Source organism: Rattus norvegicus, chromosome 3 (genome assembly GCF_021556685.1).
Source record: "Rattus norvegicus strain SHRSP/BbbUtx chromosome 3, alternate assembly SHRSP_T2T, whole genome shotgun sequence".
In the NCBI taxonomy this organism is placed as follows: Eukaryota; Metazoa; Chordata; class Mammalia; order Rodentia; family Muridae; genus Rattus; species Rattus norvegicus.
Window position 1 is genome coordinate 97,647,424 of NC_141536.1, and position 13,433 is coordinate 97,660,856.

General features: G+C 34.6%; 1 protein-coding gene across 1 annotated transcript; it reads left to right on the forward strand.

Moving 5' to 3' along the window:
- Positions 1-11,695: 11,695 nt before the first annotated feature.
- Or4k50 (olfactory receptor family 4 subfamily K member 50) lies at positions 11,696-12,640 on the forward strand. Its single transcript, NM_001000610.1, is given in 1 exon segment — positions 11,696-12,640. A coding segment is annotated over 1 exon segment (945 nt).
- The last annotated feature ends 793 nt before the right edge of the window (positions 12,641-13,433 follow it).

A 13,433-nucleotide genomic window follows, 5' to 3' on the forward strand; every position in this document is an offset into this window, starting at 1 on the left:
CTTAAGTGACCCCAACAACCAGAGAACTACTAAGCCTGATAAACAACTTCAGCAATGTGACTGGGTATAAAATTAACTCAAAAAATCAGTAGCCTTCATCTACTCAAAGGATAAACAGATTGAGAAAGAAATTAGGGAAATGACACCCTTCACAATAGTCGCAAATAATATAAAATAGCTCCAAGTAACTCTAAACAAGCAAGAGCTATATGACAAGAACTTCAAGTCTCTGAAGAAAGAAATTGAAGATCTCAGAAGATGGAAAGATCTCCCATGCTCATGGATTGGCAGGATTAATATTGTGAAAATGACCATTTTTCCAAAAGCAATCTACAGGTTCAATACAATCCCCATCAAAATTCAAACTCAATTCTTCATAGAGTTAGAAATAGCAATTTGCAAATTCATTTGGAATAACAAAGAAACCCATGATAGCAAAAACTATCCTCAACAATAAAACAACTTTGGGGTGAGTCACCATCACTGACCTCGAGCAGTATTACAGAGTAATAGTGATATACAAACAGTATGGTATTGGAACAGAGACAAGCAGGTATATCAGTGGAAGAGAATTGAGGACCCAGAAATGAACCCACACATCTATGGTCATTTGATCTTTGACAAAGGAAGGAGGTAAAACCATCCAGTGGAAAAAAGATAGCATTTTCAACAAATGGTGCTGGTTTAACTGGAGGTCAGCATGTAGAAGAATGCAGATCGATCCATTCTTATCACCCTGTACAAACCTTAAGTGCAAGTGGATCAAGGACCTCTACATCAAACCAGATACACTCAAACTAATAGAAGAAAATGTGGGGAAGAGCCTCAAACTGATGGGCACTGGAGAAAATTTCCTGAATAAAACACTAATGACTTATGCTCTAAGATCAAGAACCAAAAAATGGGACCTCGTAAAACTTCAAAGCTTCTGTAAAGCAAAGGACACTGTCATTAGGACAAAACGGCAACCAACAGAATGGGAAAAGATTTTTACCAATCCTACATGCGATAGAGGGCTAATATCTAAAATATACAAAGAACTCAAGAAATTAGACTCCAGAGTGCCAAATAACCCTATTAAAAATGGGATAAAGAACTTAAAAAAAAAGAATTTTCAGCTGAGGAATATCAAATGGTTGAGAAGTACCTAAAAAATGTTCAACATCCTTAGTAAACCAGGGAATGCAAATTAAAACAACTCTAAGATTCCACCTCACACCAGTCAGAATGACTACGTTCAAAAACTCAGGTGACAGTAGATGCTTGCAAGGATATGGAGAAAGAGGAACACTCCTCTATTGTTTGTAGGATTGCAGCTGGTACAACCACTCTGGAAATCAATCTGGAGGTTCCTCAGGAAATTGGTAATTGAACAACCTGTGGACCATGGACATATACCACTCCTGGGCATATACCCAAATGATGCTCCAACATACAACAAAGACACATGCTCTACTATGTTCATAGCAGCCTTATTTATAATAGCCAGAAGCTGGAAAGAACCCAGATGCCCTTCATCAGAGGACTGGATAAAGAAAGTATGGTGCATATACGCAATGTATAATAGTCAGCTATTAAAAACAATGACTTCATGATATTCATAGGCAAGTGGATAGAACTAGAAAATATCGCCCTGAGTGAGGTAACCAAATCACCAAAAAAAAAATACCTGGTATGTCTCACTGATAAGTGGATATTAGGCAAAAGCTCAAATTACCCAAGATGCAATCCACAGACTATATGAAGTTCAAGAAGAAGGACGTCCAAAGTGCAGATTCTTTAGTCTTTCCTAAAAGGGGTAACAAAAACATTCATAGGAGGGGATATGGAGACAAAGTTTGGAGCAGATTCTCATGAAGGAATGGTCATTCAGAGCCTGCCCCACCTGGAGATCAAGCATATATATATATATATATATATATATATATATATATATATATATATATATATATATATATATATATATATACAGCCACTAGAACTAGACAATATTGATGAAGCCAAGAAGTACATGCTGACAGGAGCCTGATACAGTTGTCTCCTGAGGGGCTCAGCCAGAGCCTGACAAATACAGAAGTGATTGCTAGAAGCAAATCATTGAACTGAGAATGAGGTCCTGGTTGAAGAAATTAGAGAAAGGATAGAAGGAGCTGAAGGGGCTTGTGACCCCATAAAAACAATACCAACCAACCAGAGCTCCCAGGGACTAAACCACTACCCAAAGACTACACATGGACAAACCCATGACTCCAGCTGCATATGTAGCAGAGGATGGCCTTGTGCACCAATGGGAGGAAAGTCCTTGGTCCTGCCAAGACTAAACCCCCCAGTGCTGGGAAATGACAGGGGGGAAGGGGAAAAAAGGGAGTGGTTGGGGAGGGGGATTCCAATGGGGCTTATGAACAGGGAACTGGGAAAGTGAATAACATTTGAATTGTGAATTAAGTTTCCAAAAACAAAAAACTAATTACAACAGATAAAAAAAGACATTTTATAATTTGAAAAACAAATATTGTAGAGAGAAAGACTGAAACTACTCAACTAAAATTGAGATGGAATTGAAAATTTCAACACCTTAATGAGAAAATTCAGGAAAAAATTTTACAAGCTGGATGAATCAAATACAAGATAGAATAGCAAAATTGAAAATAAAAGAGGTAAGAGTGACCACTCAACAAATGTAAAAATAAATATACATGGAAACATAAATGGAAAATTTAGAAATATTAGGATGGCATGAAAAGCCCAAAACTACAAATTACAATTGAAGAAGGAGAAGAATCCCTGGTCAATGGCATAGAATAGAACTTCAGTGGGATAATAGGAGTAAACTGCCCCAAATTCATGAAAGACATTTCCACACAGATACAAGAAGCACACACCCCATCAAGTAAGAACAGAAAGTCCCCATGCCATATAATAGTCAAAACACTAAATATGCAGAACAAAGAATAGGTATTTAAAGCTCCAAGGCAAAATGTGTGTTTCATAAACAAAGACAAACACTTCAGAATAGCCTCTGTGTTCTCAATGGAAACTTTAAAAACCAGAAGAGCATGGAGCAATGTACTCCAAGTTTTAAAAGACCACAGATGCTAACCCAGAGTTCTTTGTCTACCAAACTCTCTGTCATACATGAAGCGAAGGGGGTGGGGATTGAGGGAAGGAGATAATGTGATATAAAAAGGCTAAAGAAATCTGTGTCTGCCAAACTGGTGTGACGTGGAATATAAAAAGCAGTAGTTTGCACCAAAATGAGGAATAAGCTTTCATGCAGAGCTACAAAAAAAATGAAGATATAATTACAAAGTACGTTTGAAGTACAAAATCAGATGAATAACATAAACACAAAAAACAAAAAACAAATGCAGGAAATCCACACAGGCGTTTCAATAATGTTAAATATTAGTGGCCTAAACTCCAAATGAAAAGACATGAGTTAATACATTAAGAAGAATTAGGGGGAATAAAGCTTTATTTTGTTGTCTATAAGTAACTCATTTTACCTTCTAGGTTAGGCATTAATTCAGAGGGACAGGACAGGAATAATGTTTTTTAAAGAATGAGTCCTACATGCAGGTATGTGTCCCAAAACTATCTGACCAAAAAATAAATAAATAAATAAATAAATAAATAAATAAATAAATAAATAAATAAATAAATAAACTCCAAAATTAATCAGAATGGAAAAAGAAGAAAATTTCACTGTGATTAAAGAAACAAATGACCCAAGATAAATATATTGCAATAATAAGCATGCATGCACCAAACTCAGGTGTATTCAACTTTATGAAAGTGAGACTGTGTCTCCTAATGATGTCACAAGCTAAACCCATAAAGTCTCACCAACCTCACTGCTTAAACATGACCTAAACAGAATGAAACAAATAGGCATATCAAAGTGGACAAGGAGAGTCCAAAGGGCCACCGACCCACACAAAAGACAGTAAGCAACTACAGAATGCTGTGAGCGGAAAGCATAGTCAATTACAAGGAAGAACAAGCCATTTGGTTATCCAATACCAAGAGGCCAGCCCTGGAACATATACACAGAAGTAACATTATTCAGACCACGCAGGCTTTATTTTTCTGGCATATATGCATATACATATATGTAGGTAATAGCAAGTAATGAAAACAAAGTCATGAGTTTGAAAGGGAATTAGAATGGAGTGTGTGAGAGATTTTGGAGGAAGGAAAGGAAAAGAGAGAAAAGAAGAAAGTATATTACAATATCAAAACAAAACACAATAGCACATGCAAACCTGAACTTCAGGGTCCCACTAACCCTTCTTCAGTAATAGTAGGTAGGTAGTTTCAGCATCTCTCTTTGTTTGGAGAGGCATATCATAAAGACAAAAATGCTAAGAAATATCACAATTAAATTACAAAATACATAAAATGAATCTAACACATATATAGACTTCACCACCCAAATGCTGAAATGCTGAAGAATATATATACTATTCAGCTGCTCATGGAAGTTTCCCTAAAATTGACCACTTCCTGGGCCACAAAACAAATAAAATGAATACATAAAATTGAAATAATTTTATATTATCTATATAAAATGAGTGTAATAAAATTTGAAATTAATAGTAAAGTATCCCTTTAAAATTGCATAAAATCATGGAGTTTAAACAATGCATTACTGGGTGAAAAGTGTGGCTAAGAAGAAATCAATATGAAAATCTAAAAACTTCCAAAAACTAAATAAAAATAAAAGTCAATATACTAAATGCTCTTGGACACACTTAAGCCTAATCGTAAGAGGAAATAAATCATCGATGAAGCAAAGAAGTTGCCCCATATGTTATCCACTCTTGGGCACTAGACAGGAGACTCCAGTTGCTGGTAAACAGGACACATAAGTTAGAATACCATTTCCTTGGACCTCTCTCTAATGGCATTCAACACAAGGGAGAAAGCAAAGGTCCCTCAGCACGGACAGCATTTGGACATGAAGTCTCTACTTTCCTGGCATGGTGTATAAGTCCACTCAGTAATAGGGAGCTCACAGCAGTGTGGACTTTACTCAATTCACCTATGTGTTGTACTATTATTTATGAATGCAAGAGGTAATTAACATACACAAATGTAGAATTGATGGTGATAGTTATAACATACAAATACAAAGCCATCTTCAGGGATTCTGTCCATTGTTCTTTGCTTGATTTTTTTTTTACATTTATTTATTGTGTGTATATGTATATCTTGTTATTCTCTTCATTCACACCAGAAGAGGGCATCGGATCCCATTACAGATGGTTGTGAGCCACCATGGGGATTCTGGACATGAACTCAGAACCTCTGGAAGAGCAGTGAGTGCTCTTAACCACTGAGCCATCTCTCCAGCCCAATTCTGTCCATTGTTAAGTCATCATCAGAGAGACTTTCTCTTGCAGCAGATATAAACATCATTGAAGACAGATAAGGCATTTAAGCTCTAATCCGACCCAAGGAGGGAAAAAAAACTCTCAGATCTGGACTATCCATTTGGTACACTTAGTCCATGCAGAATAACATGTCATTTGTGAATTTGGGAGAAACCAAGGTTTTAGCTATCCTGTGTCAAGGAAATATTGACCAACTATGAATTAATAACAAATTAAGACTTACATCACCATCTAGTGCTGAAGAGTGGTAAGACAGGCACAAATCAAGCTAGGTTACAAGGAAAATATAATAAATAAAAAAAAAGAAACTAACCTTTTATTGAGTTCTTTGTATATATTAGATGTTAAGCCTCTATCAGCTGTGCGCTTAGTGAATTTTTTTCCCAAATCTGTAGGTTGCCAATTTGTCTTATTGCCTATGTCCTTGGTATTACAGAAGCATTCCAGTTTCTTAAGGCTTCATTCATCAATTCTTAATTTCAGAGCCTGAACCATTGGGGTTCTGTGCCAATGAGTTTGAGGCTCTTTTCAACTTTCTCTTGCATTATATTCAATGTATCTGGTTTTATGGGGGTACTTGATCCACTTGTACTTGAGCTTTGTGCAAGGTGATAAATACAAATCTATTTTTATTTTTCTTCATATAGACTACCAGTTAGATCGGCACCATTTATTGAAGATGCTTTCCTTTTTTCATTGTATATATTTGGCATCCGCCGCCACCTCCCACCTCAGTTCAGTTCCTGTTTCCTATTTCTGTGAGGCTATACATGTGTGTGCACATGTTACAAGAATGTTCATTTCTAAGCTAGGTCAGTGTTGTGTATCTCTCTCTATTATTCTGTGTTTAATATTACAGAGATTATAAGTTGGTGGTATTTAAAACAAATTTCTTTTTCAAACTTTTAACATATTTACCTCCCCAAAACTCCTCTTTCCAATGCCTTCTCACTCACCCAGCTTTGACATTACTTTTTCCCCCGTCTTTCTCCATTGAGTCAAGTTTGCACTGTCCAGTTATTTATTCTTGATAATAAGGACCCTGATGTGTGGTCCACCTAACAGAGATCCGACCCCTAAAGGAAAGGGACTGGCCTGTCCCAGCTTTTACCAAATGTCAGTAACTCCTCAGTAATAGTATTTTGTGAGTATCTCCCACTCCCAGCTGGAGCTTGTAAGGTTTCATGACAGCTGTAACTGTTGCTGTGTGTTCTACTTCTAATACCTTGGTGACCTGCCTGCCAAAAATTATAATATGGAGACCTTTGATTATTTTAAAGCGTAGGTTTTAGCTGGGAAGACTCTCAAATTGCTCATCTGATACTCACCACATGGCTAACTATAACTTTCTGCCCAATAACACATATCTCCCTTCCCACATCTCCTTTCAAAACAATTCTCCTAAGGACTCTCCTCTTTCTTCTTCCCAGACTGTATTTCTCTCTCCTCTCAGAAGTCCCACCTTCTCCTTCCTGCTCTAACTTTTGGTCGTCTGCTCTTTTAAAAATCAATAAGCAGTGAGAAACATCTGATACAAATCTTTAGCAGTCTATGGATAGAGGACAGTGTGACCTTTTATTTCAGATTTACAAACCAGGAGGCTGGTAATGGCTCACAGTAATGATAATACCAGAATCTGCTAGCATTTAGCTCATGGTTTGATCAACAATTAACAATCAAACATATAGAGACACAATTAATGCAGTGTGAATGAGGGTCACCTCTACATATTGAGTACTTCCATGCATCTGCCTGCTGCATTTGGAGAACAGTTCCCTCAGGGCTATCAACCACCTCTTGCTTTATGCACCTATCCATGGAAGATTAAACTGGCAACTTATCTTCACTGTGATAAGTAATACCATAAAAATATGACCATGCAGATATCTCTTTGATGCAAATTTCAAGAGCTGCAGATATTTGTTAGGAAATAGCATGCTGGCATACATATTAACTCCACTTTTAATTTTTATGAAAACTAAGTATTATTTTCCTTTCCTATCAGTCATATAAATGTCTGATTTTGCAATATGTATATATAAATTGGAATAAAAACTTAGAGTTGACTTTTAAAAGATAAAATTAATTATCTCTAGCTATAAAAAGTAAAGGGATTCATATATTAAACCCAAATGGAAGAGAAGACATGATAATAATAAAAATAATAATAAAATAATAATAAAGAAGAACAGTAGTAATAGTTGTCATAATTACTAATGCTACACTTATAATAATCACCAGATTTTTAAATATAACTCTGTGTCAATGGAGTGAATAATCTACAGGAAATGAGAAGTTTCTAGAAACACAAATGGAGACAATAGAAATTTTAGGGTATTTTTGACTATCTGTTGCTGGGTATGGACTCTGTCCTTATGTGTGTTTGTATACCTGGTGAGACTTCATTAGAGAAAATCATTTTTCCTGTGTGACTGGTTTTTGATTGGAGAAAGCCTATAGATTAGGATGGGGATTTGTGCCCACTATCCTTCTCAGCACTGGGACTTGACCTGACTTAGACCTGAACAGACCCTGTGCATGATGCCACAGACTCTGTGGTTCTATTGTGTTTACAAGGCCATGTTTCCTGGTCTTCTGTTCTCATTGGCTCTTTTAATCTTTACAAATTCTCTTCCCCATAGTTCCCTGAGCCAAGGGGAGAGATTAGATAAAGATATCCAATTTTCTCACTCTTGGTGAACTGACCAGTTGTAGGTCTCTATATTTGTTCCTATCTGTGCAGGAAGAAGATTCTCTATGATGATGGTTGAGCAAGACACTGATCTATGAGTATAACATGTAATTAGGAATCATCTTATGGCTATATTCTTTTAGTAGAATAGTAGTATTTGGTTTTTCCCCTAGGTCCTTAATCTGTTTAGTCATAAGATCTTGGCTACATGACCAGTATCCAGCATGAGTTTCACCAAAAAAACTAAATGAGAAATGCACATTATCATGACATACATCAAAAGAAACTGCAGTAGCTCTGCCAATATTAGCTAAATTATGTTTCAGATAAAAGAATATAACTAGAGAGAAAATGAGACAATTAGTTTAAATTACATATATTAAATAGTACTTACATAATTTATTACAATAAAACTGTTTTAATATAAGGTGATTGTATGAATACATGTACATACATAGTCAAAATAAATGTTTAAAACACACATCAATGTCCTTTTTTAAACCTCCTAGGGTCTTAATGATTTGAAAGTTAAGTTCATACATCCCAACATAGCAAATTATCAAAGAATATAATGAAATACAATTTCTACATGATCAGCATTGCCTGCCTATTTGAAACAACTCTATCACGTATTAGAGAACAACTTTGTTATGGTCAAACAAAACACGTGATACATGGCTTCTCTTAAAACTGAAAGCAAAATTTGTATGAACTCTTCCTATGCAGAATAGAGGATCAAATATGAATAAGGTACCACTGTAGCATTTGAAGGTCACAGAAAAGTTTCATCCTACTTTACTAATTTTAAATTCTGGACTTATTTAAATTTTTACATGTGCCTCTTATATTTCATAAATATGAAGTACTTGGTATTATTCTAAACAAAGAAACCCCAAAGAGATGTCCAAGATAATTACCTAGAGGGTTCTATTTTGTTCAGAAGGTAGGCTGGGCAAGTTTTGCCCATGGGACAAATTCAGGTGGTAAATAAAAGTCAGGTCAACAGTCAACTATTCCAAGACACTCTCTTTACACTACATGGGTGTATATGCATGGACACAGTACAGAGGAGGAAAATCTGAGATATTCGAAAATATTGAGTCTGGTGAGCTAGATCATCTCCCTCATTCTCTTTAAGACGGCTCTGAAAATGTATCTGTGTATCTGTTTTACTAACTGCTACTATGGTTGGGGTTAACAATTATTTCTTTACTTTGTTACAAATTAGAAAGCAATGCATGATCTACTTATCATCTATTATGTCTAAGATTTTGTGGTTTATCACCATTTCCCACATCACGAAGATGCATTCCCTCTGAAATATGCTCATGTCTGCATCAGAACATCTTTTATTTGCCTGCTAAACCACAGAAGCAGCATGCAACTATTCTTCACAGCTCTACATTTAACAGGATAGGGTCCTTTTTACAACAGATATGCTTAGTATGTAGGATAAATTTCAGAATAGAGAGAGATGTAAAATGTGTCACCAATCTAGTGAGACATGATGTGAAACTTAGTTATTGCAGGAATAAAATGAAAGGAACATGAGATTAAATAAAGTCACGAATAAACAACTGGAATATGTTCCTTACCACATCAGTGTACACCACACAAATATATATTAAGTCCTAATAAATGATTAATTGCTGCAAAAGTATAAGTGTTAAGAATATGAACTTATAGCATATAATTTTTCTATTTTCATGTTCATACTATTGAAACAGAAAAGTGTTTAGGATAGGGATATAATGTCAATAGCTGATAGTGACTTGACCAGATCTCCATAATATTTTTTAAATCTATGTTCAATCTAATAAATATATAATACGTAGATAGATGCTAACAGAGTGATGCAACCATTTCACAGTAATTTAATGAACATTATTTTTACATGTTATGGTTTTCCTGCTCAAATGTGCCATAGAAAAGAACATACGAATTTTTTTCAGAAATTCCTTTCTCAAGCATACAATTTCCTGCCCTTGATCATTATTGTTACAAATTATTCTAGACTGTAAAACATGTATTTTTAGAAAATTTTCAAGCTGATAAGAAACCAAATTTGGAGTGAGATTCAAATTGTTCTGCCTTTATAAGGGCCAAAACATATTTGGTATAATATCAAAATATTTTTCTTAGAAAACTGGCAAATCTTTATTATAAAAAATAGGTTTATTTTCAATTTAAGAAATAACTAACTAATGTAAACATTTCCCACAGCAAACATTTTGACTGATTTATTTCCTTTGCTCCGTAGTTCATGCTTCTGAGTCCTCAGAAAATGGGAAGGTAAAATAACACATTATATGGAAGGTCAACTTCTCTATTTCCTCACCCTAGGCATTTCAAAGGATACCATAGGTAAGACACACACTTTGAGAAGAACACCCAAGGAATTGCTGAAGGCAGAGAGAAAATTTGCATATATTATTCTTCATGCAGTTTGACTATTGTCAATATTACTTGTCACTATCAATAGAGACACATATTTTGATATAATTAGTTTCTAGTGAATGCTTAACTTCACATTAATGAAAAACTGATAGTCAAAGTGTTATTTATTTATATGTATATGTGATGTATTACCATCTTTCAAGTAATAACAGATATCAATAAATAGATGATACAAATTGAAGAGAAACAGAGAGATGATGATGATAGATAATGATGACAGATAGATGATAGATGCTATATAAATATGTAGTAGGTGAATGCATACTATATGGTAAAAGTCATGAATATTATAGTATATTAGAGTATAGTTATTTATTACTATTTATTGATATTATTTAAAATAAATATGTTCTAATTATAACCTTAAATTTTATGTAATTTTCAAGATTGTATCTGAATTGTCCTAATGTTCAACTAATACATTTCTACATTTATCTGTATTATCATTTTTGTTAATGAGTTTAGTTGTCCAAATAAGTTCTGTGATATATTTAACTTATGGTAAATATGAACATGATGTTTGCCTCCCAATCATGTGTTTGAGTATCCTATACAGTATTTTATAGTTTCTCTCATAATCATTATTACAACACTTCCTTCACAGGAGTAAGATCAAAATTTAGTGTTATAAGGTATTATAAAAGAAACAGCATTGTAACTTTAGAGAATCACTATAGTGATAAGAACAGAAAAACTGTAATACATCCAGTGCATTGAAATTCAGTGTAATTAATAATCACTTCCCCAAGGATATCAGTTAATTTTCATCACATAGTGGAATAACAGTTGGCTCTGCATTGAGAATTAGTTTAAACTGAACTAGCAGGTAGAAATCTCCCTCTAAGAAGATGACATAATCATTTGTATCCTCTCAGCTTTCTTATCTGTGTTTTTGCCTACCCTCATGCAGAAAATATTTGTAAAAAAATGTGCACGTAAATTTAATTAGATGCTCTGCTTCCATGAAAGCTAACCATGGCTCACGAGCTTGTAGGTTGGATAGTAATGACATTTATAGTTGGTGAAGACTTCTCTTTACATTTATATGATTTATAGATATTAAGTCCCAAAGTGAATGTCAAATTATTCAAGTAATTTTTCCTAACATCCCTCCAACATCTTTCTTTCTCCATAGGTTTCTTGGGACAAAATGAATGAAGTAAATCAATCCGTGGTATCAGAATTTGTGCTTTTGGGACTTTCCCACTCACAGAATCTTCAGGTTTTGCTCTTTGTGATATTTTTGATAGTTTATCTGCTCATTCTGTCAGGAAATATTGTCATTGTGATCTTAATAACCATTGACCGTCATCTCCATTCCCCTATGTATTTCTTGCTAGCCAACCTGTCCTTTGTTGATATATGGCTTTCCTCAGTTACCACTCCAAAAATGGTCACAGACTTTCTCAGGGAAAACAAGACCATTTCCTTTGCAGGCTGCATGTCCCAGGTCTTCTTTGACCATTGCATCGGTGCAGCAGAGATGGTGTTGTTACTGGTGATGGCTTATGACCGCTATGTGGCCATCTGCAAACCACTCCACTATTTCACCATTATGAACCTGAAAAGATGTGCTGCACTGGTGTTAATTTCCTGGACAATTGGCTTTGTACATGCCTTGAGTCAACTTGTACCAGTTCTGCAACTACCTCTCTGTGGCCCATTGAAAATAGACAGTTTTTTCTGTGACATACCACTGGTAATCAACCTAGCCTGCATGGATTCCCATGACTTAGATACTTTAGTAAATGCTGACTGTGGGGTTGTGGTTGTAACTTGCTTTATTCTGTTGCTTATATCCTATACATATATTCTTATCACTGTTCATCAGAGTTCTAAGACTGGGGCATCTAAGGCCCTGTCCACATGCACTGCCCACATCACTGTGGTGTTGCTTCTTTTTGTGCCCTGTATCTTCATCTATGTGTGGCCCCTCAATATCACCTGGTTTGACAAATTTCTTGCTGTGTTTTATTCTGTTGTTACACCTCTCCTAAATCCAGCCATTTATACACTGAGAAATAAAGATATAAAACATTCTCTAAAGAGATTAAAAGGATATTTTATGAATCACAGGGTAAGGGTAAATACTTAATGCCCCGGAAATCCACCATAAATATTTTGAAATGAGGAAAAGCTAAAATTTGGGTTATTTAACTTTCATGTACAATTAGTTCAAGTATCTTAATATGTAATAGCTTTAATATAATTCTGGAAATGGAAAGTTTTAATCATGTAAACCACTAAACTACTTCCTAATTTTTCAAAAGCTGATCCTTCTATCTTAGAAAATTATTGAATGTTTTAAATGTCTTAAGTATTATGAAAAAGAAACTAATTGTATTTGTCAGGCTTATATTTAATTATTTTGTAAAAATTTGATTAAATATTGTTCTAACAGCACAAAAGTTTTATTTGCTACCTTAAAATATTCCATAAACATTTTATTCACTCATTTGTAAAAGGGCAACATCGTTATCTTTCTAAAAATTCTATCTTGCTCCAAAAACACTAAAGGGAGAATTTTAAATCATGGAAAATAAAGCAAAATTTATGAACAGCACAATAAATAGCAATGGACATTATTTGGTATTGATTTTGTTATTTTATTAAAATAAATTGTTGTATAAACAGATATAATATTTTTCTCAATTATCTGAATTTCAAGAATTAAAACTTTCATTTAAATTGTTATTTTTTAAATAATTTTATGAACTATAGTTTTTCATATGCAGATCAGTTTTACTGTGTTCAAAAGGTCTTATTTCTTGGTGTCTTTGGTCCCAACTGCTCTTATAATCTTTATACCTCCTCCTCTCCATAGTTGCCTGAGTGCTGAGACAAAAGATTAGCTGAATTAAGGAGTAGTGTGTTAAGATGGTTTCAAG